We start from the raw sequence: 25,607 nt of genomic DNA, 5'->3' as shown, positions 1-25,607 counted from the left end.
GGCACAGGGGAAACTGAGGCACAGGGGAAATTGAGGCTCAAGGGGGAAACTGAGGCACAGGGGAAACTGAGGCATGAGGGGAAACTGAGGCAGGGAGGGGAAACTGAGGCACAGGGGAAACTGAGGCAGGAAGGGGAAACTGAGGCACAGGGGAAACTGAGGAAAGAAGGGGAAACTGAGGCAGGAGGGGAAACTGAGGCAGGAAGGGGAACTGAGGCACAGGGGAAACTGAGGCACAGGGGGAGAAACTGAGGCAACAAGGGAAACAGGCACAGGGGAAACTGAGGCAGGGAGGGGAAACTGAGGAAAGGGGAAACTGAGGAAAGAGGGGAAACTGAGGCACAGGGGAAACTGAGGCACAGGGAGGGGAAACTGAGGCAGGGAGGGAAACTGAGGCACAGGAGGAAACTGAGACACAGGGGAAACTGAGGAAGGAAGGGGAAACTGAGGCACAGTGGAAAATGAGTGATGAGGGGGAACTGAGGCACAGGGGGAAACTGAGGCACAGGGGAACTGAGGCACAAGGGGAAACTGAGGCAGGAAGGGGAAACTGAGGCACAAAGGGAAACTGAGGCACAGGGGAAACTGAGGGCGAGAGGGGAAACTGAGGCACAGGGGGGGAATTGCAGCCAGGCAATCGGTGCTGGGCTGGCACGGGCTGAGCTGCTGGTGTCCCAGCGATAAGTCCAGGGCACGTGGAGCTGGTGCCGAGCAGAGCTGGAGCCCAGAGATAAGGGGAGGAAGGGGCCGGGGGGGAGTCAAGGGGCTCCTTGCAAGGACAGACGGGGGGAAAACAGCTCCGGCAGGAGGGAAACTGAGGCACCAGGGTGGCCAGAGGGGAAACTGAGGCACGGGGGTGTGTGCTGTGGGGTGTATGAAGGGGAAACTGAGGCAGGGAAGGGGAAATGGAGGCAAGGAAGGGGAAACTGAGGTGCCAGGATTGGGTCTGTGGGGTGTATGAAGGGGAAACTGAGGCAGGAAGGGGAAACTGAGGCACCAGGGTGGCCAGAGGGGAAACTGAAGCAGGAAGGGGAAACTGAGGCAGGGAAGGGGAAACTGAGGTGCCAGGATGTGGTCTGTGGGGTGGATGAAGGGGAAACTGAGGCAGGAAGGGGAAACTGAGGCACCAGGTTGGCCAGAGTGGAAACTGAGGCACAGGGATGTGCGCTGTGGGGTGGATGGAGGGGAAACTGAGGCAGGGAAGGGGAAACTGAGGCACAGGGATGTGCGCTGTGGGGTGGATGAAGGGGAAAATGAGGCAGGGAAGGGGAAACTGAGGCTCCAGGATGTGGTCCGTGGGGTGTATGAAGGGGAAACTGAGGCAGAAAGGGGAAACTGAGGCACAGAGGGTCTCTGTTGGTACTACCCGCAAGGAACAGGAAGGGCTCCTGCTCTCATGGACACAAGGATTTGTTTCCCTCGCCGCCAGCTCCGTATCCCCCCCTTTTCCTCCATATCCCCCCCTTTTCCTCCGTATCCCCCCCTTTTCCAACTCCAAGAGCTCCACAACCACCTTGGTTCGATCTTTATTACAAACGCTGCCCCACAGGGGCCAATCCAACACCACGGTACAAAACACAGGATTCACCCCTCCCTCCCCCCAAATCCCAATACAAAAACAGTAGAAAAGGAGCAATTCCCAACTGGATTTGCAGCTTCAACAGGCGGAGGGACCGAGGCTTTGCCAAGAAGCCGGACGGAGCCGCCGTGCATCGCTCTCCATCCTGGCGCGAGGCGGAGAGCACACGGTGGCATCGGGACGGAAAGAAATCGGAGCAGATCCCATCCCCGCATGTCCCCAGGGAACCAAGAGGCAGGAATGGGTCGTGTCCAGCCCCGGCGCATCAGAGCGAAGGCTTTAGAACCTTCATTTCTGCCACAACGGCTTTCAAGAAAGTCTTTTTTGGCTGGAATCTACCTCTCGCAAGGATTCCACCTCCCCTGCTCCACCTCCAGGCTCTCCGGCCCGATTCCAGGGAAGCACCTTGGGTGGTTTGGGTTGGTTTTCCGGCTGCCAGCAAGGTCCAGACGCACCCCGGGGATGCTGGGCAGAGAGGGAACGCAAGCTCAGACAGTCCATCACTTCTTCAACGGGAGCTGCCGAGGAGCCGGTTCTCCAAGCGGCCGCTCCTCCTGCCGAGAGGCCTCGGAACGAGGGCCACGAGGCATCCGCCACGGCGGATCCAGAGTCCAGGAAAAGTGGGAGCGTTCACTTCCACCTCGGCGCTCACTGCACGTTGTTGTTGGCCACGCAAGGGTCCACCTGCGCGAGGGAGAGGGGAAAGCCGGTGAGAGACGCTTCCCAGTTGAATCCCAGCCCTAAAACACCGGTGCGACCCCCATTTCTCCGCCAGCCCTCCCCTCGGGAGCTCCCGCTCACCTCCGTGTAGGTGGGGGGTGGCATGAACTTGAACTCCGGCGCGTACATGAAGATGGGGCTGTCGAAGCCGTCGGAATCGTCCAGGAGCGGCGTGGTGGGGCTCTCCAGGCGATGGTCTTCGGGCACGATATCCAGGTAGCACGGGGGCGCTGCGAGGATGAAGGGGACTGATGAGCTCTCAGAGCTCTCCCATGCTCCCCAAACATCCCCTCCCTGTTTCCCCAAACTCCTAGGAGGTCCCGGGGGCGCCCACTGCCCCCCAACTCACCTTCGGGAGCATCGGGGAGGTTGAGATCCACCCAGCTCATCTCGGAGCTGGCCTGACTGGCCATGCTGGAGCTGCGGCTGCCGATGCCCGAGCGGCTGCCGATGACAAGGGGCAGCTCCAGGATGATCTTCTTGGAGCCCGGGACGCTGACGTAGATCTGCGAGGGCGAGGAGCAGAGTTTTACAGGATGTCGGGAACCAAGAAGGGATGAATTTTACCCGCTACAGAAGTTGAGGAAGAAGAAGAGCAACGCCAGCCGCTCACCTGCAGGAAATACTCGACGCGCAGGATGTTGCAGCCCAGGATGGAGGGTTTGAGCTTCTTGACGCGGATGGTTTTGCCGCGCCAGGAGTCAGACATGCCGGAGATGATGTGGTTTCCCCGGACGCAGGAGAGTTTCTGGGTGAAGACCTTGGTCTGCCCGTTGGCCAGGTAGGTGTGCTTGGCCACGATGGCCGCCTTGGGCACCACGATGCGCGAGCACGTGTTCTCGAAGTCGGCGTTGATGCAGATCTCATCGCCTGTGGAGAGAACCACGCTGGGTGTTTAGGATGGTTCACCCTTTTCCCTCACGGGAAGCCCGTTTGAGCCGTGCCATCCCCGATGCTCTCCCGCTGCAGGGCCCAGAGAAGCTCTTACCTTCACAGAACCCCTTCCTGTCGATCTGAGCGCTCACAGACACGCGTCCATCGGGAATGAACATGCAGGACACCTTCTTCTCCTTCTTGGCAGCGACCGGGGACTGCGGAGAGACACGATTGTTACCTAGGGCAGCCCTTGCCTGCTGTTCCCACCCCGCTCCTTCCTTCCTCTTATTTCACAACACAAACTCTCGGTTCCCCAAAACCTTCCAGTGAAAGCAGAACAAACAGCTCGTTGTATCTGCCCGAGTGTAAGTTTCTAGAAGTAATTAGGACTTCTCAAGAACTAGGTAATTAATCCACGCTCAGCACTAAAGCCTATTAGGGGAGTCTTAATGCCAGAGGTCGCATTGACCCTGCCGAAGGGCTTTTCTCTCTCCCAACACCAGCTGAACCTCTCTGAGTAAAGCAGCACTCACCAGCAATTCCGGAGTGTTCACGTCAACAGGATCCATCACCTCAAAGCGCTTCTTTATCTCCTGAGTGGGATAGGACGGGCGCTCCAGGAAGGCTTTCACCCAGTAATCCACACAGCCGTACTTTCCCTTGAAGGAGGTTCCCAGCGGGCTACGGAGAGAGACACTTGTTACACACTTTTCATCAGCGAGAAGATTCTCCCTAGCAACCCCTTCTGGTTTTGTTTCGGGAGGCAGCGTTTGTCCCGTACTCACCCCTGGGGAAGCTCGAATCCGAACTTGTACTCGTATTTGTTGCCGGGTCTCAGGATTACAGAGCCATCCCCATCTGGGAAAAGAAAAGAAGGGAAACGTTAGCTGAGCCGCCTGGGTTTGTTCTTAAGCGTGATCCTCCGTTCTGCTTACGCAGGTGGCGATGGGGGCGAGCGCTGCATCAGCTCTTTGGGAAGAGCCGCCCCCACGAGTAGCCTCAGAACCCTCTGCCTCGTATCTCGCTTCTCCTTTCTACGTCCCCATCCCAAGCCGGGACGCTCTGTCCCGTCGCGCTTGGCTCCCCGTTCCCTCTGCCACCACACCCTGATCCTACTTTGTGCACTTTGGAGCAGCAACTTCGTTTCCGGCAGTCCCGTATCTCCTAGGCTGCGCGTCACCCCGCTTATCTCCTGGGACGCCGCCAGCTGCCATCCCTCCCCTCCCTGGAGCCAACCTGGGAGTTCTCTATGCCCAGGAGCGTCCAGACCTGAGCTTCCTGACCACCTTCCATCCCACACTCCATCCTCAGGCCGAGGTCAACTCCCAAGTTCTCTCCTTGTGGGCACAAACCACCCCACACCAACATCTCACGGTTTCTGTGCTCTCTGGCAGGTGGCTCCTCCACCTCCTGCGTTTCTCCTCAGCTTCTGAACTCTGAACATCGCTATCCGTCCACAACTTTCCCCAAACTTGCTCGTTCCTCCTTCCTTTTATCCCAAACCAGAGACCAGACACTGGTGGGACACCCTGGTTCCTCACTGCAGAGCGACCCCAAGCGATGCACATCCCCGTGGGACAACCGAGAAACTCGAGACACCACTCAAGGACAACTTCTTCTCCCCAACTCCCTTCTCCCAGCCCCACATCCTCACCAGCAGGCTGCTCCTCCAGCCTGAGGAGACACGAAACCAACCACCAGGAGAAGCTGCTACTCAACAGGCACCTTCTCACCAACTCTGAGACCAAAACCCAACCATCCAGAGCAGCCGTCACTCACTGCGCATCTTCTTCTCCCCAGTTCCCACCTCCCAGCCTTGGATCCTCACCCATGGGCTGCTCCTCCAGGCTGAAGAGACCCAAGGTACCACTCAACAAGCACCTTCTCCCCAGTTCTCATCTCCCAGCCTTGGCTCCTCCAGACTGAGGAGACCCAAGACCCAAGGTATCACTCATCAACCACGTTCTTCTCCTTAATTCCCATCTCCCAACCTTGGATCCTCACCCGTGGGCTGCTCCTCCAGGCTGAGGAGACCCAAGACCCAAGGTATCACTCATCAAGTACCTTCTTCTCCCCAATTCTCATCTCCCAGCCCTAGATCCTCACCCGTGGGCTGTTCCTCCAGGGTGAGGACATCCTCGAAGCGCAGGTACTCCATCTCCTGCTTGCACTGCTGCGGCCCCTTGGCCCAGTTGACCTTGGCCACGCCGCACGCCAGCACCTTGACAGCGTTGACGCGGGTGACTTCGGCCACCTCCACCACCACGCGCCCGGCCACCTTCTCCCCGCTGCAGTAAACCTTCTCGGGCTCGCTGAAGGCCATCAGGAAGGTCTTCACCTTCTTGAACATCACCATGGCTTCGAGGAGCGAGGACGCTTGCTCTGGGGGCGCAGCGAGGGGCTCCACGGGGCAGGACCCGAGTGGCCTTTTCCCTCAGGGAGGGTCAAGAAGCCCCTAAAAGTGGCTGATTTGAGCCAAAAAAAGGCAATTTGAGGAAAAAAAGTCTCTAAAGCAGGCTAACTTGAGCCAAAAAAGAGGAAAAAAGTCCCTAAAGGAGGCAAATTTGAGCCAAATAAGGTGATTTGAACCAACCAAAAGTCCTTAAACAGGCTGATTTGAGCCAATAAAAGGCAATTTTAGGAAAAAAAGTCCTTAAACAGGCTGATTTGAGCCAATAAAAGGCAATTTTAGGAAAAAAAGTCCTTAAACAGGCTGATTTGAGCCCAAACAGGCGATTCTAGTACCCAAAAAAGTCCTCAAACAGGCTGATTTGAGGCAAAAAAGTCGATTTTAGGGCGAAAAAAGTCCCTAAGCAGGTAATTCGAGCCAAAAAAAGTCTATTTTAAGAAAAGAAGTCGCTAAATGAGGGCGATTCGTGCCTAAAAAGGCGCTGGGAGGCTTTGTTCGGGAGAGCCGGAGCAGGAAGCGCCGCCGCCAGCTCCGCTCAGCGCTGTGCGAGGCGGCCCCTCCGCCGCCGCCCCTTTTATAGCCTCCGCCCCCCTCCCCGCGCGCCCCCGCCCGCGCCTGTTGCTGCGAGGGGCGCACGCCGAGGGCGCGTGGCCCGGCGTGCGGCTCGCGTGATCAGCGCCCCCATTGGCTGCCGGCGCCTTGTTTACGGCGCCGCCGGCCAATCAGCGCGCGGCCCGCGGAGCGTGGACAGCGTGTGAGTTGGGGCGGGGGGGGAGGCGGGAGAGCCGCGCGCCGGCGGGGGGCGGGTGATTGACAGCCGAGGGGACCAATGGGGAGCGCGAGGGGGCGGGACCGAGGCGGCGGCGGCCAATGGGAAGGCGGGAACGGGACGTAATGTTCCCAGTTTGGGGTTTTGGGGGGGGGGGGGGGCGGTTGTTGTGGGCGCCGTGCCCAGTATGAGCGCTGCTGGGCAGGGCCGTACTGTACTGGGGAAACTGGGAGCGGCTTGGCACGGCGGCTGGTGCCCTTTTTACCCCGTCAGCAACCCCCCAGCTCAGCCTGGGGGGGGCATTTCCACCCCCCACCCCCCCTCATGTTCCCCTCTTGCCCCCCCCCCCCCCACGTTTTTTGGGGTAAACGAAGAGGGATTTGGGGCTGGGGAGCCAAGCCTGACCCTGCCCCCCCCCCCCCTCCTTCTGGGGTGGGGGGTGTCCCCCGCTTCTAACGCTTCTCGAAGCCCCCCGAGACACCACAAAGAGGCACCCACCAGATTTTGGGGACCCTTCCTACATTCTGGGGACCCTTCTTAGCTAAGATTTGGGGACCCTCCTTAGATTTCTGGGACCCTTCTTAGATTTTTGGGGACCCTTCTTCGATTTAGGGACCCCTCCTACATTTTGGGGACCTTTCTTATCTTCGGGGACCCTTCCTAGATTTTTAAGACCCTTCCTAGATTTTTTGAGGACCCTTCTTAGATTTTTGGGGACCCTTCTTCGATTTAGGGACCCCTCCTACATTTTGGGGACCTTTCTTATCTTCGGGGACCCTTCCTAGATCTTCGGGGACCCTTCCTAGATTTTTAAGACCCTTCCTAGATTTTTTGGGGACCCTTCTTAGATTTCTGGGACCCTTCTTAGATTTTTGGGGACCCTTCTTTGATTTAGGGACCCCTCCTACATTTTGGGGACCTTTCTTATCTTCGGGGACCCTTCCTAGATTTTTAGGACTCTTCCTAGATTTTTGGGACCCTTCTTAGATTTTGAGGACCCTTCTTAGATTTTTGGAGACCCTTCTTAGATTTTGGGGACCCTTCCTACATTTTTGGGACCCTTCTTAGATTTGGGGGACTCTTCCTAGACTTTTGGGGACTCTTCCTAGATTTTTGGGGACCCTTCCTAGATTTTTGGGGACTCTTCCCAGAAATGTCCCTCTCGATGTGTCCCGCTACTAAAAGGGAAGCCTGACCCCCCTCCTCCTCCTGGTGCTTCGGGGTCCTTCGAGCCATCGCCCGGCGCAGGGGGGACACAAAAACTGAGTCAAATGTTTATTTTAGGATCGAAATATCCAGATGTTCCTCACTGTTCACCATAGAAAATGAATTTTAGTCTCAAGTCTAAGGGTGGGGGGGGGGTGGAAAAAAAATCCTGCCAACCTGCCTGGCAGGCAGACCCCTTGTCCCTGTTTTCCAGCTGGGATTTGGGGAGCAGGGAATGTTGTGTTGCCCTCGGAGGAGGCTTTTGACTCGGAGAAACCCTCGGTTTTTCCTTCCTAGATGGTTTTTGCTGCGCAGCCCCAACAGGGCTTAGTTTTCAAAGCCCTCCGTGCTTTTCCAGTTCAGGAAAACACTGGGAGGGGAGGAAACAGGCAAACAATGTCTTTTTGGAGCCACCCAACGAAGCAGGGTTGGAAAACTGGGGTTTTCAAGCCCTCCCCACCCCGCCGGAGGAAAAGGGAGGTGTTTTTGTTCAGGGTTGTCTCCGTTGTCCTTCGGATCCGGAGCTTGTTTACCCACCACTTTCTGGCACGCGCCCTGTTTTTCTTTCCCCGCCATCCTCGCCTTTCCCCGGAGTTAATTCACACCTGTTAGAATAAACCGATAAAGCATCCAGATAAACTGTAGGGCATAAACTGTTCTCCTGCCAAGCTGCGGGACGGCTCTCCTTACGGCCAGATAATTTTTTTTCCCGGTTAGGGACGCGATGGAGGAGCTGCAGCCCTTCTCCTACCACCCTAACCCTTGCCCCACTGTCCCTCCTGGCACACGGGAAGAGGAAAGAGCTGCGGAGTTGTTCTAATTTGGCAAAACGAGAGGGGAGATCTCTTCCCAGCCTTGCCAGCTATGGGATATTTGATCCTAAAGCCCCCGGCTCGGAGCTGCGTCCAGCATTCCCGTGTTTACGCGCTCCCTCTCTGGTTTCCTTCGATGTCCATCTTTCCAAGAAGACAAATCCAGCTTGGTGCTCGCTGCCCATGGCTGCGGGGACCGGGAAAACACATTCCGACAATGTCAAAGGACGATGGAGCCCGAAGCCAAAGAGCCTGCCAAAGATCTGGTCCCAGGCACGTTCCGCAGCCCCAGTGCTCTCCACATTTCTCTTTATCTGCCAGTCAGCTCCTGCCCTTTGCTCTCGTAACCTCTATCCGACTGGAAATGCCTCTCCCGCTGCAGAACCGCGAGCAGCTCTCATTTCCCCAGGGCTCTGGCTTGGTTCGCGAGGTTTTTCCCACGCAAGCAGCACTCTGGATGAAGCAAGGGTTTCAGAAATTCTCAGGAATTTTAGCTTGTTAAAAAAAACAACCCGAAAGCTTCAAAATGTCACGTCTGTGTCTGAAAGCAAAGGCACCAGGAGAGAAGCCAGTTGGATTTCAGGGCAGAGACTGGCAATTGGGGCTTTCTCGCTCCCACTAAGCAATTGTTTTTAGGCATTCACCCCCCTCTCAGCTCATTTCCCACAGGGATCGTGATGCTTGGAGGATCCCCTTCCCCGCAACGCTTAATTGAGAGCAAAGCCACTGAGGGTGGATGGGGAGAGCGAGCAGAGCCTCGTCCTCTCCTGGTGCGCCTGGCCGGGGGCGAGGGATGACAAGGAGAGCTGTGTGACTAATGTTATACGCTGGGGATAACCCAAAAGCAGCAGGGTTGGGCTTCGTGAGAAACCGAGCCCTGAGGTGACTCACGGGGAGCCGGAGCTGCTGTGTGAGACACGGGGAAGGAACGGGGCAAGGCAGAAACTGGGCACGACGGCAGCTCCCAGAGCCACGGGCCACGCTGGTCACGCTGTGCCTTGCTGGAAATCGATGGTCCAGTGGGTCCTTTCCAACCTAGTGATTCCATAATTCAATGAAATCTTGTCCTTCCTCAGCCCAGGGAGGGCTTGGATCTGGTGGAGCGAGCCCAGAGGAGGCCACGGAGATGATCCAAGGGCTGGAGAACCTCCTGTACAAGGACAGGCTGAGAGTTGGGGTTCAACCTGGAGAAGAGAAGGCTGTGGGGAGACCTTAGAGCAGCTTCCAGTGCTGAAAGGAGCTCCAGGAAAGCTGGGGAGGGACTCTGGGTGAGGGATGGGATGATGGAGAATGGTTTTGAGCTGCAAGAGGTGAGATTGAGATGAGATCTTGGGGAGAAATGTTTTGCTGTGAGGGTGGGGAGGCCCTGGCCCAGGTTGCTCCATCCCTGGAGGGGTTCAAGGCCAGGCTGGATGGGGCTGGGAGCCCGTGGTGCAGTGGGAGGTGTCCCTGCTCATGGCAGGGGTGGGACTGGATGGGCTTTGGGGTCCCTTCCAACCCAAACCATCCCATGATTCTATGATTCTATGACAATGCCCTTATTCCCACCACCCACCCGAATCCCTCTTGTAATAAAGTCTGATGCTGATGAAAACCTTGTTTTTTCCTGGTCTAGGTTATCGACAGCCACTACCCTTCGTGTCCTGGAGAAGCCACCCTCCTCTGGTGGCAAGATGTCCTTTTCTCCAGCTAATGGACAACCAGCTGCCCCCCTGGAATTACTGGGAGATCTGATGGGGGTGCCTGCTGGAGCTCCTCACTGCTGGTTCCTCTTTTTTTTTTTTTTTTTTTCTCCCCCCATATATGGCTGTTTCCAGCAATTTCGAGGCAGGGAGGGGGGAGGAATAGAGGGGAGGTGAAGCAGTCACAATGGTTCGAGTGAAGGGACACTGTGTGCTTGTTGTGCTGTGGAGAGCAAGAGCCGGGGCGGAAAAAGGCATTTCCTTTGGCGAGGTTGTTTATGTACAAGGGAACATCAGAAATAAATCCCACGCTGATTGCATCGGGTGCGTGTGGCTGCGAAACGAGGCGCTGTGGGAGCTCAGTGGCTCCTGGAAAGCTTGTCCCACGCTCGGCTTCTCCCCGCTTCGCGTTCGGCTGCGGCCACGGCGCCGGTTCCAGAGCAAAAGGGCTGCCTGCGATTTCTAGGTTTGAAAAACAGGCAGCGAAGCAAAGGGGAGAGTCTCCCTTTCGGTTTCTAAACGCAAACAACATTCGCGCTGAGGTGGTTAAGGTGCCTGGCTTGAGGCGGGGGAGAGCCCTGGAATGCAGAGGAGGTTCCAGGGATCTACCTCAAACAGGTTGGAAAGCTCTCGGGGCAGTTCAAAGTTTCCAAAATCATCTCTTTTTTTGCTGCTTTCACCCACAGCGACATCTTTTTGTCACCGCTGTGGGGGCTTTGTAGCACTGTGCAGGCTGTGGAGGGTTTTGAAACTCCTTGTGGCACACATCTTGTGGATTGGGGTCCCGTTTTCCAGCCCTGCTGATCATGGAAAACCCTCTCAGGACCCAAGGATGAGGGCTTTCCCCCCAGAGCCCCAAGTTCCCAGCTCCTGCCAGGACTATGATGCGAAAGCTCCCCCTGACAGAAGGTTCTTTGCTGTGGTGGGATTTCTTCACCTCTTTTCTGGCCCAGGTCGTGTTTTTTTGCAACAGAGGAGGGGGAAAGCCAGGGCTAAGAGTCAACAGCCTGTGACAAGGGACTAACTGAACTCAGTCATCCATAAACAAGGAGGAATTTGGGAAGTCCCGTGTTTATCATCTGCTCTGGGCCGGAAAACTCGTCTGCGCCAGCTCTGGCTGGGAGAGCGTGACCTCTCCCGGGCTCGTGGTGCACGGCAGGGCCAGCTGAACCCATTGCTCTAAGCTCCATCAGCCCAGCCTCCCTCTTCTAGAAGAACAAATCCAGCTCATCTCTTTGCCAAACCAACCCTCTGGGTCCTCTTTGCCTCTGGTGTCAGCTGGTTATGAAACACGTTCTTACGAAGGGAGGAAAAAGTATCATAAAGCGGAAGATTTACTGAGCTTCCACTCCTGCTCCATCCATTTATCCCTTGAACGGCCCAGCAGGGGCTGCAGATGCTGGAAAAAGCAAAGGAATAAGGTGGTTTCCTTACTTTTCAGAGCTACTGTGAGGCTGCCAGCGCCTGCGTCAGTGCCTGGGGGCAAGGAGATCCTCACTGGAGGTGCTCACCCCACAGATCAAGCTTCATAATTTAGAGAACCAGGTCTGGGGACTAAAATCGTAGAATCACAGAACGGTTTGAGTCGGAAGGGACCCCAAAGCCCATCCAGTCCCACCCCTGCCATGAGCAGGGACACCTCCCACTGGATCAGGGGCTCCAAGCCCCGTCCAACCTGGCCTTGAACCCCTCCAGGGATGGAGCAACCTGGGCTGGGGTCCCCCCACCCTCACAGCAAAACATTTCTCCCCAAGATCTCATCTCAATCTCCCCTCTTGCAGCTCAAAACCATTCTCCATCATCCCATCCCTGATCCAGAGCCCCTCCCCAGCTTTCCTGGAGCCCCTTTCAGCACTAGAAGCTGCTCTAAGGTCTCCCCGCAGCAGACTCTTCTCTCCCAGCTGAACAACCCCAACTCTCAGCCTGTCCTTGTACAGGAGGCTCTCCAGCCCTTGGATCATCTTCGTGGCCCTAAAACTGGAGGCCAAATCCCCTCCTAGACCTCCTTCACCCTCACTGATCTCACAAGGGAACCTTCATGGGTGCCTTCAGTGGTTTTTGGGGTCAGGACAGACACCTCTGGGCTTTGGAGCTGGTGGCACCCCTGAAGTCCTTCCCGTGCTTTGGGCTGTGTGGACATCTAGAGGCTTTGCCAGGAATGGCATGGGAGGGATTTTCACTCAGGCAGGATGAGTTTTGAATGACCTGCACCCCAGACTTGGTGCATTCGACCTGCCCAGTCCTGGGTCCAAAGTTTAAGAGGAGGTAAATGAATCTGCCTTTAAATTTGGCTGCTATGAGCCAATTTCTGGTGTTTTGAGTGTGCAGCTTGTGCAGTTGTAAAAGTGAGAACCACCCTTTAACTTTGAGATGGCAGTGGCCCAGGTGGGCAAGAAAGCCACCAGCAGCCTGGCCAGGTGGCCAGCAGGAGCAGGGATGGGATCGTATCCCTGGACACAAATCCTTGAATCCTCAGTTCCAAGAAATCCTCGCTCCTAGAAAGACCTTGAGGGGCCAGAGTGTGTCTGGAAAAGGAAACGGAGCTGGGAAGGGGCTGGAGAACAGGGGTTGGGGGAGCAGTGAGGGACCTGGGGCTGTTTAGTCTGGAGAAGAGAAGGCTGAGGAGAGAACTCATCACTCTGCAGCTCCAGAAAGGAGGTTGGAGCCAGGCAGCGGTCAGGCTCTGCTCCCAAGGAACAAGGATGGGATGAGAGGGGACGGCCTCAAGTTGTGCCTGGGAGGTTTAAATTGGATATTGGGAAAGATTCTTTCACTGAGAGGGTGGTGAAGCCCTGGCAGAGGCTGCCCAGGGTTGGGGGGGATCCTCATCTCGGAGAGGTTCACAAACCGTGTGACTGTGGCACTTGGGGACAGGGGTCAGTCCCATGTGGGGTTGGTGGATGGTTGGACTGGGTGAGCTCAGAGGGCTCCTCCAACCTCAACGATTCTATTATTTGTGTATTTATGAGAAGAAGGGGCTGCCAACCGTGGCTTTCACCACTTCATGAGGACAAGAGGAGGTGGAACCTCAGTGATCTGGCTTCTCTGCATCTGCTGCTGAAATGCCTGCTGGCTTATCTATCTATCTATCTATCTATCTATCTATCTATCTATCTATCTATCTATCTATCTATCTATCTATTTTCTGTCATTTGAGCATCTTTTTTAGTGTCAGGAACACGAGGAAACATTCCATTTCCGATGATGGGAATGGTTGGACTCGATGATCCAGTGGGTCCTTTCCAACCTAGTGATTCTCTGACTCTATGATTCGAGATGTGCCCATTTCAGCCCCTGCCCTGGTTCCTGTTCCCTCCTCGTGATGCTGCTCAAGGCGTTGGCCGTTGTGAACACGAGGAAGCCAAATCTAACCTTGAACTTAGTGGAGGAAGTTCTCGCCTTGGCCAGGACATCTTGCTAACAAAACCTGCAACGTGCCGAGGGAATTTGTGTGTTCGGGTGGATTTTAAACCAATTCTACCAGTTTGAAGGCCGGCTGCTGGGCTGGAGGGCTCTGGTTTGTAGGGTAAGAGGCTCAGCAGCTCCAACTTAGAGAGCTCTCACCGCAGCACTGGGATGTGGCCACCTCATGATCCAGCTCCCTGATGACACAATGAAGATTCCAGTTTGGCTCCTACACCTCATGCCCCAAGGGCTTGGCATTTCCCTGATTACCCGAGATCCGAGTGAAACGGGTTCTAAGAGGAGCAGATTGTCCCCGATTGCTGTTGACAACCACCTACCAGGGCAGGGAAGCCACAAGGCTGATCCAGACTGGGAATTCCTTTGCTCCAACCGCCCCGGTTGGGCATCTGGATGCACAGTAGCCCAAGCTGGCTTCGCTTTGGAAACACTGCTGGTGTTGCTGGTGTCATTTTTAGCAGGTGACACATGCTAGGAAACTTCAGGGCTCGATCCAAAGTCTACTGACGTCAATGGAAGTATTCTTGTCAACATCAATGGGACTTGGATCCACGCCTACGTTCCATTTCTTTATTTCAGCCTGCAATCTGTCAGGGGTGGAAAGGTCTCTTTTCTCCTTTCGCACGTCTTTGAGCGGCCGTGCTTCCTCTGCAGTCACTACGTTGAGGATGCCGTGTACAGAACAATTTAGGGAACAGGCGCAAACCCATTCCACACCGCGCATGTTGCTTCCACGTTGCTCGCCAGGCTGCGGCTTAGGTTTAAGCATGTGGCGCGTGGAAGGGAGGTGGTGGCCTTGTGACGTGCTGTGACTCGCTGGTACCTGCTCCAACCAGAATCGAAGCTTCAGACCTCCCGGAGCTGCTTCAGGCCATCCAGCTCACCTTTTCCAGAGAGCTCTGGCCAATGTTCTCTCTTCAAGAGGCATCTGGATGATACTTCTAGTCAGAGCCAGGAAATTCTGCTTTTCTTTTGGTTGGGATCAAAGCTCTTAGAATCATAGAATCATAGAAGAGTTTGGATTGGAAGGGACCTTAAAGATCGTGCATTTCCAGCCCCCTGTGATGGGCAGGGACACCTCCCACTAGCTCAGGCTCATCCTATCACTCCAGGCCTTTGTAAACAGCCCCACCCCAGCTTTCTTGGAGCCCCTTCAGGTACTGGAAAGTTCCTCTAAGGTCTCCTTGGAGCCTTCTCCTCTCCAGGCTGAACAACCCCAACTCTCCCAGCCTGTCCTTGTACGGGAGGTGTCCTTGGAGCCCCCTTGCAGAGCTCTGGGTTAGTGCCCCCCGCCACACTCCCTGGGGCAGACAGAGCTGGGGTGATGCCCCTCACTATAAGAAAGACCTTGAGGTCCTGGAGCACGTCCAGAGAAGGGGACAGAGCTGGGAAGGGGCTGGAGAACAGGGGTTATGAGGAGCAGCTGAGGGACCTGGGGTTGTTCAGCCTGGAGAAGAGGAGGCTGAGGGGAGACCTCATTGCTCTCCAGAACCACCTAAAAGGAGGTTGCAGAGAGGTGGGTGTTGGTCTCTTCTCCCAGGTGAGAGGTGATGAGACGAGAAGGAACGGCCTCAAACTGCATCAGGGGAAGTTTAGATTGGACATCGTGCAAAATTTCTTCACCGAAAGGGTTCTCAAGCCCTGGAACAGCTGCCAGGGAGGTGGCTGAGTCCCCATCCCTGGAGGGGATTAAAAGGCAGGGAGATGAGGTTCTTGGGGGCGTGACGTAGTAGTGGACAGGGATGCTTGGAGTTGATGATCTCAGAAGTTTTTTCCAACCTAATGATTCTATCTCTCCGTTAGGAACCCCTCTTTTCCCTGTGGCATAGCTGGTTGGCTCCGTTGGCCAAAATCTAAAGGACAATTATTTTCTGTATCATAAAATCTGTCCCTGTGGTGACCACGACGCTGTTTGTGGCCATTGTGTGGCCTCGCTGTGTGCTGTTGAAGAGCCACCTTTGATTACTAGACCAAGTCAACCCCATTTCTATAAGGAGCTCCAGCTCTATCAACCCTGCAGCCTCTTTAGGGCTTCCGAGGGCTTTATCTCGACGGGGAACGCTGCTCCCGTGGGCACCTGCACATCGGTTGAGCGTCACCACGAGGCAGGCTGGTTTCTCCTCCCTGTTCGTGTGTACGTAGACCTGAAAGTGCTCCGGAGTCAGAGGAGCAGTGGGTGGAAGGCGAGATATTATTATCTTCACCTGCTGCTGCCGACCAAAGAAATAAAGAGACAGATGACAGGAAACGAGGACTTCAAAAATAGCCTCCTTTAATGTCAAAACGCTTGGGGATTAGCGAGGGCAGCACACGAGAGGCAGAGAAACTCTCGCGCTACTCGCCGTGTGCTTGGAGTACGCGTCGGAGAGGAAATCTGCCAATATCTAAGAGACGTCTCCGTATTTACTCTTTGTGCCCTCGGCAGAACCACCCCAAAAAACCCCGACAAGTAACATCAGATCTGCTGAAACGTGAACTGTGAAGCCTTGTTTTCCAGTTCCTCTGGACCTGGATGCAGTTCTTTTTCCCCAAGATGCTCAAATCTTGCTGCCAGCTTCATCCTCCGGAAGGCCAGCGCTTCGCAAGGCTCTTCGTCCATCTCCACGGGGCAAAAATTTTAATATGAGGCCTCTTTACTGAAAATAAAAGAACTCTTTTCATACAGAAAATATTTCTTATCATATAGAACTCTTAATCTGCTTTACTTACAACCTCTTAAATATATTAAACATCTCGTTTGGCCTCACCGCTGTATTTATGTACATCTGCTCGCCGATATTGTCCGAAGGCAACTTGCCAGCTCCGTGTTTTCCTTCTTAATTCCCTTTTGGATGCGAAACCCGCAGTCTGGGTTGGGTTTGGATGGGCTCGTGGCAGTGAGAAGGCTGCGCCCAAGGGAGAGGGGTGATTTTTCCTCACTGAAACTCAACGCAAAGCCCAGAACTGGCGATAGCGAGTCTGAAACAGGTGCCAAGACAACAAGGAAAAATAGCAACCGTAGCCTGAAACGCCAAAGACCTGAGGCTCTGCAGCGCCCGATGCTGGAAATGAGCACGTTGCTTATCCAGAGAGAGGAGAACGTGGTGGGAAAAAAATCTCTAGTTCAAAAATCTCAAATTTTCTACCTCAAAAAAGTCAAACCTTGGTCTCAAACTTCAATAACCAACTTATTGCCTTGCTTCACTCTCACATTGCTTTGGTAGCAGCTGGGTCAAAGGGCTCCAAATCCACCAAACAACATTTTTTTTTTGACTTCTGACGATTGGGGATCTGGGCTTTGAGCCGATTATTTCTTAATCTGTAAGGTTCCTGAGTAAAAGTCAGTAACACTGGAAAAGAGGTGTAAAGCAAGATCACGGGAAGACTTTGAGAGGCAGAGAGGTTTTCTAGCCGTGTCTTCACCCCGTGTTGCTCTTTGTGTGCTGTACACAACACCAGGGAGGGTTAAAAGTGCAACAAAACAGCCGGAAGGCAAGTGGGGAGGAGGAGGAGGAGGATGAGGAGGAGGAAGGAAGAAGAGACACGTGAGCAGCCTGCCCCAGCCTGGAAGATGTGCAGTTTTGAAGTGTTGGGGAGGAAGTCCCTGGCATCTTCCAGGGCCCCGCGAGCCACGATGGTGAAGTTGGCATCCCCCGAGGTCACCACGTCGAAAACGCACGACTGGAAGTAGACGTCCTCCACGGGCAGCTTCTCCTTGCAGAGCGCGCGAGCCGCCTCGGGCGTCGTGCGGCCGCGGCAGCACTGGCTGCGGGAGAGGCGCTGGCTGCGGGGGCAGCCGTCCACGCAGAGCTGCAGGTCCTGCTCCTCCGTGAAGGCTCGCGCCACCTCCTCGGCCGCGCGGATGGAGAAGGAGAGCTGGCGGCCGGCCTGGCGGATGACGATGGTGGTGCCAATGTATTCCGCACGGATCATCACGTGCCGCCGGGGGTTGAGATCCCGGATAGTCAAGCTGCTCCCGCCGGGCCTCTCGCCGCCGTTCACCGAGCCGTCCTCGAAGGCTGCCGGGAGGTTGTCTATCTCAGCCTGGTAAACCTTCTGGTCGATGCATTCCTTCATGTTCTTGAAGATGATGGTGAGCTGCAGAGAGCACAGCAGAGAGGGGTTGATCCGAGGCTACATCTACCCAGGTCCCAGCTACCATAGAAGCAGATTGAACACATCTACCCAGGTGCCAGCTACCATAGAAGCAGATTGAACGCATCTACCCAGGTCCCAGCTACCATAGAAGCAGGTTGAACACATCTATCCAGGTACCAGCTACCATAGAAGCAGATTGAACACATCTACCCAGGTACCAGCTACCACAGAAGCAGATTGAACGCATCTACCCAGGTCCCAGCTACCATAGAAGCAGATTGAACACATCTACCCAGGTCCCAGCTACCATAGAAGCAGATTGAACACATCTACCCAGGTACCAGCTACCACAGAAGCAGATTGAACACATCTACCCAGGTGCCAGCTACCATAGAAGCAGATCGAACACATCTACCCAGGTACCAGCTACCATAGAAGCAGATCGAACACATCTGCCTCACCTCACATCCCCTTCATCCTCACTGACACAGCCCCTTCTGCCCCAACCCATCTCTCTCACGTTGCTGCAGTCCTGTGGGGAAAACAGCAACGATTCCTTCTTTCCTTCCTTTCATAGAATCACAGAATCACCAGGTTGGAAGAGACCCACCAGATCATCAAGTCCAACCATTCCCATCAATCACTAACCCACGTCCCTCAGCACCTCGTCCACCCGGCCCTTAAACCCCTCCAGGGAAGGTCCAGCCTGACCCTCCCCTGGTGGAGCTTGAGGCCATTCCCTCTCGTCCTGTCCCCTGGCCCTTGGGAGAAGAGCCCAGCTCCCTCCTCTCCACAACCTCCTCTCAGGGAGTTGCAGAGAGCAATGAGGTCTCCCCTCAGCCTCCTCTTCTCCAGGCTAAACCCCCCCAGCTCTCTCAGCCGCTCCTCATAAGGCCTCTCCTTCTTTCTTTCATGCCATTTAAGCAACTGGAAACTGGGAGGGAGCCAAGCCAGGTAACGCGTGGAGCACACAGTGATCCAGCCCCAGGCAGCAATGGGAGCGTTTGCAGGTCCCTCTGGTCCCCTCAAGGATCCACTTGTTCCTGCAGATGTTCATTCCTGATCCCATCTGGGTTTAGCTGAAGCTATTGTTGCCCCCTCCAGCCGTTTCAGGGAATGCACAGAATCCGGGAATCATGAAGGCTGGAAAAGCCCTCGGAGCTTATCCAGCCCAACCGCCAGCTCAACCCACCATGGGACTGACCCCTGACCCCTGTCCCCAAGGGCCATGGCCACACGGTTTGTGAACCTCTCCAGAGATGGGGACACCCCAGTGCCCTGGGCAGCCTCTGCCAGGGCTTCCCCACCCTGTCAGTGAAGGAATATTTCCCAATATGCAATTTAAACCTTCCAGGCACAACTTGAGGCTGGTTCTTCTCATCCCATTGCTTGTTCCTTGAGAGCAGAGCCCGATCCCTGCCTGGCTCCAGCCTCCTTCCCAGGAGCTGCACAGAGCGATGAGGTCTCCCCTCAGCCTCCTCTTCTCCAGGCCAAACAGCCCCAGGTCCCTCACCGCTCCCCCAACCCCTGTTCTCCAGCCCCTTCCCAGCTCCATTCCCTTCTCCAGACACGCTCCAACCCCTCAATGTCTTTCTTGGAGTGAGGCGCCCAGAACTGAACCCAGGATTTGAGGATTTGAGTCTAGGGGGACGATCCCATCCCTGCTCCTGCTGGCCACCCCATGGCTGCTCTGAGCCAGGATGCTGGTGGCCTCGCAGGGGGTTCCCTGAGCCGTCGCTGCATCCCGGAGCTGAATTTAGCTGCCAAACCCCGTGGGCGAGCGTTACCTTGCTAGTGACTGTAGCGCTGGACCCGTTCACCACCGGAGAACTGGTTGCTTGCACAAACAAGTAGTCATTGTCCAAGAGAGGCCAGGACCCCTCCACCTGGCACGTGTGGAAATCATCATGGAAAGTGCGGATATGGGGGTCCCCGAATGTGGCGCAGTGCTGGTAGCGGGGCAGCCGGCCGTGCTTGTAGAGGAAACTCTTCTCGTAGTTGCACATGAAGAGAGACTCAAAGCCTTGGTGGTTGGGAGCCAGGGGCCGGGGCCGGGGCGGCAAGGTGGGACCCTCCTTGGAGCAGTTGTTCTGGATCATGAGGTCCTCGATGCCGTGGACGGCCGAGTGATAAGCCAGGTTCCCTCGGCACGTGCGAGCGATCTTGCGGGTGCAGTGGGAGTAGGAGCGGAGGGCGTTGCAGTACACGGCGTTGCGGTCGGAGCGGCGCAGGTTGAGGGTGGCAGCCACGTACTCGGAGTTGCAGCGACGGATCTTGCACTGGGAAGAAACTGGGAGAGACGGGGGAGGTTGGAGCAGCCCAGTCGAGCCGTAGGGGTGTGGAAAAGCAGCCCCTTCCCATCCCTCTGCTTCCCACCACCTGGACCACTCCAGGTTTCGGGATGGGGGCACCTTCTGGAAGCATTTCTCTCCCTATATTAATGAGCTAGTTTAAATGATGGGCTTGTTACGTGCCGGAGGGGAATGAATCCCGAGTTGCCTGCAGCAGCGTGGAGGGCACTCACGCAGCCGAAGGCGTGTCCGGAACCAGCTAGGATGTAGGATCGCACTTGGGGCACAATCACAGCTCAGAGCCAGGGCAGCAGTTGTGATTGTGACTCCAGGACGCAGCTCAGAGGGTTTGCCAGGGGACAAACAGGACTTTCTGAGCTGGGAAAGCCCTTCTTTCCCATTCCAACCTTGACCAGGCTGTGCAACTGCTTTTTCCTGCTAGGCTGGATGGCCCCAAAGCCATCCCTGCCCCTCAAACACCGTTCCTCCCTGCTGCAGAAGGCAGCACCATGTGCCACAGCTCCAGGGCTAACGAACCCACCCCAGCAGGGTTCATTTAGCTCATTAAGCAGTGGCATAATAATTTTAGGGTCTACAGGGGCTCATTCCTCATAACACCATCTAGGGTGCGGGTGGAAGAGTGAGGAAAGGATGGGCTGATGCCTTTCGCAAGAAGACCCAACAGGGCTGGGTAAGGTGCTTGGGGATGGTTTTAGGGTCTGCAGGGGCTCATTTAGCTCATTAGGCAGTGGCATTATGAGGGAGAGCTGGAGGTGGACCCCAGCAGGTCTGGGCTAGGTGCTGAGAGGTGGTTTTAGGGTCTGCAGGGGCTCATCCCTCATCTGGGGTGCAGGTGGGAGAGCGAGGGATGGATGGGCTGATGCCTTTTGCGAGAAGACCTTGGACCTTAGCTGGTCCCTGTCTTATCTTGGACGTAACTGAGCTTTCATGTGTCTCACAGGGAGAGTATCTGCTGCAGGAGAGCAGGGGGATGCTTTCCTTGGGCTGAGCTCTGACAGGGCGTGAGCCTTAGGGCTGTGTGGAGAGGATCTTCTCCTTGCTCTGGTCACCTCCCAGGTGCTCCGCTGTCCCTGCGGCTGCACCTCCCGTGGGCAGCGAGGTGGCTCTGCCCGTGCGGTTCCTTACCATGCCTGCAGAAGAGGAGGAGGAGGAGAGCTCGGAGGAAGAAGCTGGGGTTTTCCAGCTGCCTTGGGCTCTTACTGCAGGCAGGTTTCCCCATTCCAATCCATGCAGCTCCTGGGGGGCTGCTCACCCGCTGGCTTCTCCCGCCTTCATTCGGCAGCTCCCCTAGAAGCAAAGCAGAGGTTGGATCTCAGAGGTGCCAACAAGGTACGGAGCAGGCAGGTGGTCCTGCAGGGCTTGTTTGCGCCAAGTTTTGAGGAAAATCCTGGTGGGTTTGGGGTTTTTAAGCGCTCTCAACCTCTGCAGCTCTCGCCTTCCATCCCGAGGCAGCTGTGCTGTTTGCTGTGTCAGGAGTCACAGCTTCCAGCTGCCCTTGGAGAGGATGGGTGAGCTCCAGCAGCTCGGAGAGGCTAGATGGCAGGGGTTTGAGCAACTGAAGAGCATGGAGAGGACCCAAAGTATCCCACAGAGCGGTCTGCCTCGACCCTGCTCCTGTCTCCACTGAAACCCAGTCTTGGAACCCAGCATCCACTGGGATATGGGTGGGAAAAGCCAAATTGTAAGTGTAACCGCTGTAACACCCACACCCAGCACCTCCTGCTGCACCAAAAACCTGCATCCAGCCCCCCTCCAAGCTGGGAAACACCTTCCATCTACTTTCCCCCTTGCTGTACCCGCTCTGGCTGCTCCCTGCGTGCCAGGGGGGCTCGAGACAGTGGGATTGGGGGCACAAGAAGCTGCATCCACCTAGACACTGGGCTGTGGTGGGATGAGACACAGCCAGAGGAGAGAACCCTGGCTTGGGCTTCACCAGGGCAGGGGGTGAACTCTGTGTGACTCGTTTCGGCAGCTGGTTACTAGTCACTTGTTAGTCAAATTGCCTTTTGAAACTGCTGTGAGTGAAATCCATATTTTTTTCCCCTCTCCCTTTTATAGAATCATAGAATAACCAGGTTGGAAGAGACCCACCGGGTCATCGAGTCCAACCATTCCCATCAAAGCTTGTGCGAGGTGCTGGGGGTCTGCACCTGGTACCCTGGGCAGCCCAAGGGGTCGACATCACCCACACTGTGGTTGCAGTAAGTGTTTTCTTGCAACCCCAGGGGAAGGAGAAGAGCAGAATTCTCATCCTGCTCTCAAAAAGAGAGAAATTGCAGCTGCACCCACTCGTCTGGCACCTCTGGGCTCCCTTTGCTGAGGCTGCAGCTGTCAAACTATTGTGGAGAGGAGGGAGCTGGGCTCTTCTCCCAAGGGACAGGGGACAGGACGAGAGGGAATGGCCTCAAGCTCCACCAGGGGAGGGTCAGGCTGGACATCAGAAAAAAAATTTTCATGGAAAGGGTGATTGGGCAGTGTCAGAGGCTGCCCAGGGAGGGGGTTGAGTCCCCTTCCCTGGAGGGGTTTAAGGGATGGGTGGATGAGGTGCTGAGGGACATGGGTTAGTGATTGATGGGAATGGTTGGACTCGATGATCCGGAGGGTCTCTTCTCTCTGTGATTCTATGGAACAGCCGCCCTTGGTGGCACCGGCTGGCACGGGGATGTGGCAGAGCGCTGGGTTGGTGGCCAATGGGGCAGATGTCTGGAGCTGAACCAGCCTCCTGACCTGCAGGCGATGCTCGGGCTACCAGCTGCTCCTGGCAGCGAGGACGAGCTGAGCTGATGGAGAGGGGAGAACGGTCTCTGCAGCCCTGGGATGCAAGAGCAAGTACTGGGAATTGGGAATTAGGTTTGTGTCGGTGACAGAGGCACGAGCAGGCTCTGTCCCAGTCCTCCTATAATTATTTGATGATTGCTGGGTCCTACCCCTGTTGGGCCAGGCTGAGCGTCTTTCAAGGGGCTCACAGGAGCTGGTGACCTTGGGGGAAAGCTGGGGAGGGGCTCTGGGTCAGGGACAGGACAAGGGGAACAGTTTTGAGCTGCAGGAGGGGAGATTGAGATGGGATCTTAGGGAGAAATGTTTTCCTGTGAGGGTGGGGAGGCCCTGGAACAGGGAGCTCCATCCCTGGAGGGGTTCAAGGCCAGGTTGGATGGGGCTTGGAGCCCCTGATGCAGTGGGAGGTGTCCCTGCCCATGGCAGGGGTGGAACTAGATGGATTTGAGGTTCCTTCCCACTCAAACCATTCCAGGATTCTATGACCTCTCGATGCTATTCCCCAAACTCCCCGGAGGCGCAAGGTTGAGCGGGTAAACACCAGGTTAATGTTTAGCAGAGAAGCGAGGCTCCGGCTGGGGCCAGGAGAGGCCCAGCCATGGGTCCTGCAGGCAGCAGGACTTTGGGGCACCCTGACCCCAGCATTTTAGGAGAAAGGAGCAGCGGCAGGGGAGGCTCTGCAAACGCAGGGTGATGCCGCCACAGGGGGCTGGGGGCTTTCTGACCATGCAAGGTGGGGCAGCGAGAGGGGCTTGGACACCCCAGTCCTCCCTGTTTGGGACCACACTCTGGAGAACCCCTGGGTGCTGGTGCTGATGTCCTTCTCCTTGGATCTTAGAATCATAGAATCACCAGGTTGGAAGAGACCCACCAGATCATCGAGTCCAACCATTCCCATCAATCACTAACCCATGTCCCCCAGCACCTCATCCACCCGTCCCTCAAACCCCTCCAGGGAAGGGGACTCAACCCCCTCCCTGGGCAGCCTCGGACACTGCCCAATCACGCTTTCTGTGAAAATTTTTTTCCTGCTGTCCAGCCTGACCCTCCCCTGGTGGAGCTTGAGGCCATTCCCTCTCGTCCTGTCCCCTGTCCCTTGGGAGAAGAGCCCAGCTCCCTCCTCTCCACAACCTCCTCTCAGGGAGTTGCAGAGAGCAATGAGGTCTCCCCTCAGCCTCCTCTTCTCCAGGCTAAACCCCCCCAGCTCTCTCAGCCGCTCCTCTTCTTCTCCAGCCCCCTCCCCAGCTTCGTTGCTCTTCTCTGGACTCGCTCCAGAGCCTCAACATCCTTCTTGTGGGGAGGGGCCCACAACTGACCCCAGGATTCGAGGAGCGGTCTCCCCAGGGCCGAGGCCAGAGGGAGAAGAACCTCCCTGGCCCTGCTGGCCACGCCGGGTCTGATCCAAGCCAAGATGCCCTTGGCCTTCTTGGCCACCTGGGCCCCTGCTGGCTCCTGTTCAACCAACCCCCCCAGGTCCTTCTCCTCCAGGCACTTTCCAGCCAGACTTCTCCTAGTCTGGAGCTGCTCAGGGTTGTTGTGCCCCAAGGGCAGGACCCGCCATTTGGCCTCGTTAACCCTCCTGCCGTTGGTCTCAGCCCATGGATCCAGCCTGTTCAGATCCCTTTGGAGCCTCCTGACCCTCCAGCAGATCCAGCTTCCACCCAGCTCAGTGTCACCGGCAAACTTGCTCAGGGTGCATCGATGCCTTCACCCAGGTCGTTGATGAAGACATTGAACAGGGCTGGACCCAGCACTGAGCTCTTCATCCCTTCCCTTGCTTTCCTGCAGCCCCACTCACCTTCTGCAGCCGAGGTGGCTCCCAGCGCTGGGAGCTCCTTCCCTGGACACGTGGGTTGGTTTGTCCTTGTCACCCAGCTCTGCCCCGAGTGCCAGCCGGGCAGATCCATGGGGTGACAGCTGGGAAGACGTCACCCACGGCCCTAAGCACCCTCATGGCCTCGCAGCGGAAACCCCAGGGCGCTGGTGCGGGGAGCAGACCCCAGCAAGCGGCACCGAGATCCTCTCGGTTACCTTTGCTCCGTCCCCTTCCCCGTGCGGGGCAGAGGGTGGGTGTTGAAATTTAGCTTGTCTAAATTTAGACAGGCTAAAACCCAGCCAAGAACAACAAGCGGAGGGGGCAGAGGGCGATGGTGCGTGGAGAGACGGGGGCAGAGGAGCCCCAGGAGGAGGTTGGAGCCCCCCAGTCCCCCTGGCTGGGGGATGCTGCTGGGTGTGTGGGATGGGCTGGGGGTGCTACCTGGTTTTCCTTCCTTTCCCTGGGGGCTATCGCTGCCCTCTGCCTGTGTCCCTAGGCGATGACCCCTGTGGAAATGGAGATCCCTGGGATGTATCCCTCAGGGAATACGTTTTCGGCTGCGACTCTGGTTGGACGGCCCAGAGAGTGGTGGGAAATGGAGTTAACTCCAGCTGGAGGCCAGTTCCACGTGGTGTCCCCAGGGCTCAGGGCTGGGTGCAGCCCTGTTCAATGTCTTTATCAATGACCTGGATGAAGGCATCGATGCACCCTGAGCAAGTTTGTGGGTGACACTAAGCTGGGTGGAAGCTGGATCTGCTGGAGGGTCAGGAGGCTCCAAAGGGATCTGAACAGGCTGGATCCATGGGCTGAGACCAACGGCAGGAGGGTTAACGAGGCCAAATGGCGGGTCCTGCCCTTGGGGCACAACAACCCTGAGCAGCTCCAGCCTAGGAGAAGGCTGGCTGGAAACTGCCTGGAGGAGAAGGACCTGGGGGGGTTGGTTGAACAGGAGCCAGCAGGGGCCCAGGGGGCCAAGAAGGCCAAGGGCATCTTGGCTTGGATGAGACCCGCGTGGCCAGCAGGGCCAGGGAGGTTCTTCTCCCTCTGGCCTCGGCCCTAGGGAGACCGCTCCTCGAATCCTGGGGTCAGTTGTGGGCCCCTCCCCACAAGAAGGATGTTGAGGCTCTGGAGCGAGTGCAGAGAAGAGCAA

The 25,607-nt window shown here is 56.3% G+C and overlaps 2 protein-coding genes and 1 long non-coding RNA gene across 5 annotated transcripts; all 3 read right to left on the bottom strand.

Annotated features, from left to right (window-relative positions):
* Nucleotides 1-1,513: 1,513 nt before the first annotated feature.
* TXNIP (thioredoxin interacting protein) lies at nt 1,514-6,124 on the bottom strand. Its single transcript, XM_069878467.1, has 8 exons — nt 5,282-6,124; nt 3,961-4,033; nt 3,709-3,856; nt 3,288-3,390; nt 2,913-3,169; nt 2,649-2,805; nt 2,381-2,529; nt 1,514-2,263 (listed from the first exon to the last, which is right to left on the bottom strand). Exons 1-8 carry the CDS (start codon nt 5,529-5,531, stop codon nt 2,228-2,230), a joined length of 1,173 nt encoding a protein of 390 aa, XP_069734568.1. The 5' UTR covers nt 5,532-6,124; the 3' UTR covers nt 1,514-2,227.
* Nucleotides 6,125-7,339: 1,215 nt separating this feature from the next.
* LOC138732214 (uncharacterized) lies at nt 7,340-10,131 on the bottom strand. Of its 2 annotated transcripts, none has more exons than XR_011339260.1 (3): nt 9,968-10,131; nt 9,264-9,571; nt 7,340-8,165 (listed from the first exon to the last, which is right to left on the bottom strand). It is a non-coding gene; the product is annotated as an uncharacterized lncRNA (long non-coding RNA). The 2 variants fall into 2 exon arrangements; XR_011339261.1 differs by having other exon boundaries at nt 9,264-9,522.
* A 5,601-nt stretch (nt 10,132-15,732) lies between these two features.
* On the bottom strand, nt 15,733-24,683 carry HJV (hemojuvelin BMP co-receptor). Of its 2 annotated transcripts, XR_011339257.1 has the most exons (5): nt 24,440-24,683; nt 20,992-21,153; nt 19,342-19,844; nt 16,225-17,554; nt 15,733-16,113 (listed from the first exon to the last, which is right to left on the bottom strand). XR_011339257.1 is itself a non-coding variant. In XM_069878657.1 (4 exons), the coding sequence occupies exons 1-4, from the start codon at nt 24,546-24,548 to the stop codon at nt 16,922-16,924; spliced, it is 1,407 nt and encodes a 468-aa protein (XP_069734758.1). In that variant the 5' UTR covers nt 24,549-24,683; the 3' UTR covers nt 15,733-16,921. The 2 variants fall into 2 exon arrangements, 1 of the variants encoding a protein (XP_069734758.1); XM_069878657.1 differs by having other exon boundaries at nt 15,733-17,554.
* Nucleotides 24,684-25,607: the final 924 nt, after the last annotated feature.

The sequence above is a fragment of the Phaenicophaeus curvirostris genome, chromosome 29 (assembly GCF_032191515.1).
Source record: "Phaenicophaeus curvirostris isolate KB17595 chromosome 29, BPBGC_Pcur_1.0, whole genome shotgun sequence".
NCBI lineage: Eukaryota > Metazoa > Chordata > Aves > Cuculiformes > Cuculidae > Phaenicophaeus > Phaenicophaeus curvirostris.
Note: the sequence above shows the minus strand (reverse complement) of the source record. Positions and strands in the feature narration are given on the sequence as shown.

Bases quoted from the DNA above. Each gene is read 5' to 3' on its own strand.
- HJV (XM_069878657.1), bottom strand. From the start codon at position 24,548: ATGGATCTGCCCGGCTGGCACTCGGGGCAGAGCTGGGTGACAAGGACA. The intron at 21,154-24,439 runs GTGAGTGGGGCT...CTTTGCTTCTAG, and splicing joins AGCCACCTCGGCTGCAGAAG to GGGAGCTGCCGAATGAAGGC. The intron at 19,845-20,991 runs GTAAGGAACCGC...CGTCTCTCCCAG, and splicing joins CCTCCTCTTCTGCAGGCATG to TTTCTTCCCAGTGCAAGATC.
- TXNIP (XM_069878467.1), bottom strand. From the start codon at position 5,531: ATGGTGATGTTCAAGAAGGTGAAGACCTTCCTGATGGCCTTCAGCGAG. The intron at 4,034-5,281 runs GTGAGGATCTAG...TTCTTTTCCCAG, and splicing joins CCTGGAGGAACAGCCCACGG to ATGGGGATGGCTCTGTAATC. The intron at 3,170-3,287 runs GTAAGAGCTTCT...TTCTCTCCACAG, and splicing joins CAGGAAGGGGTTCTGTGAAG to GCGATGAGATCTGCATCAAC.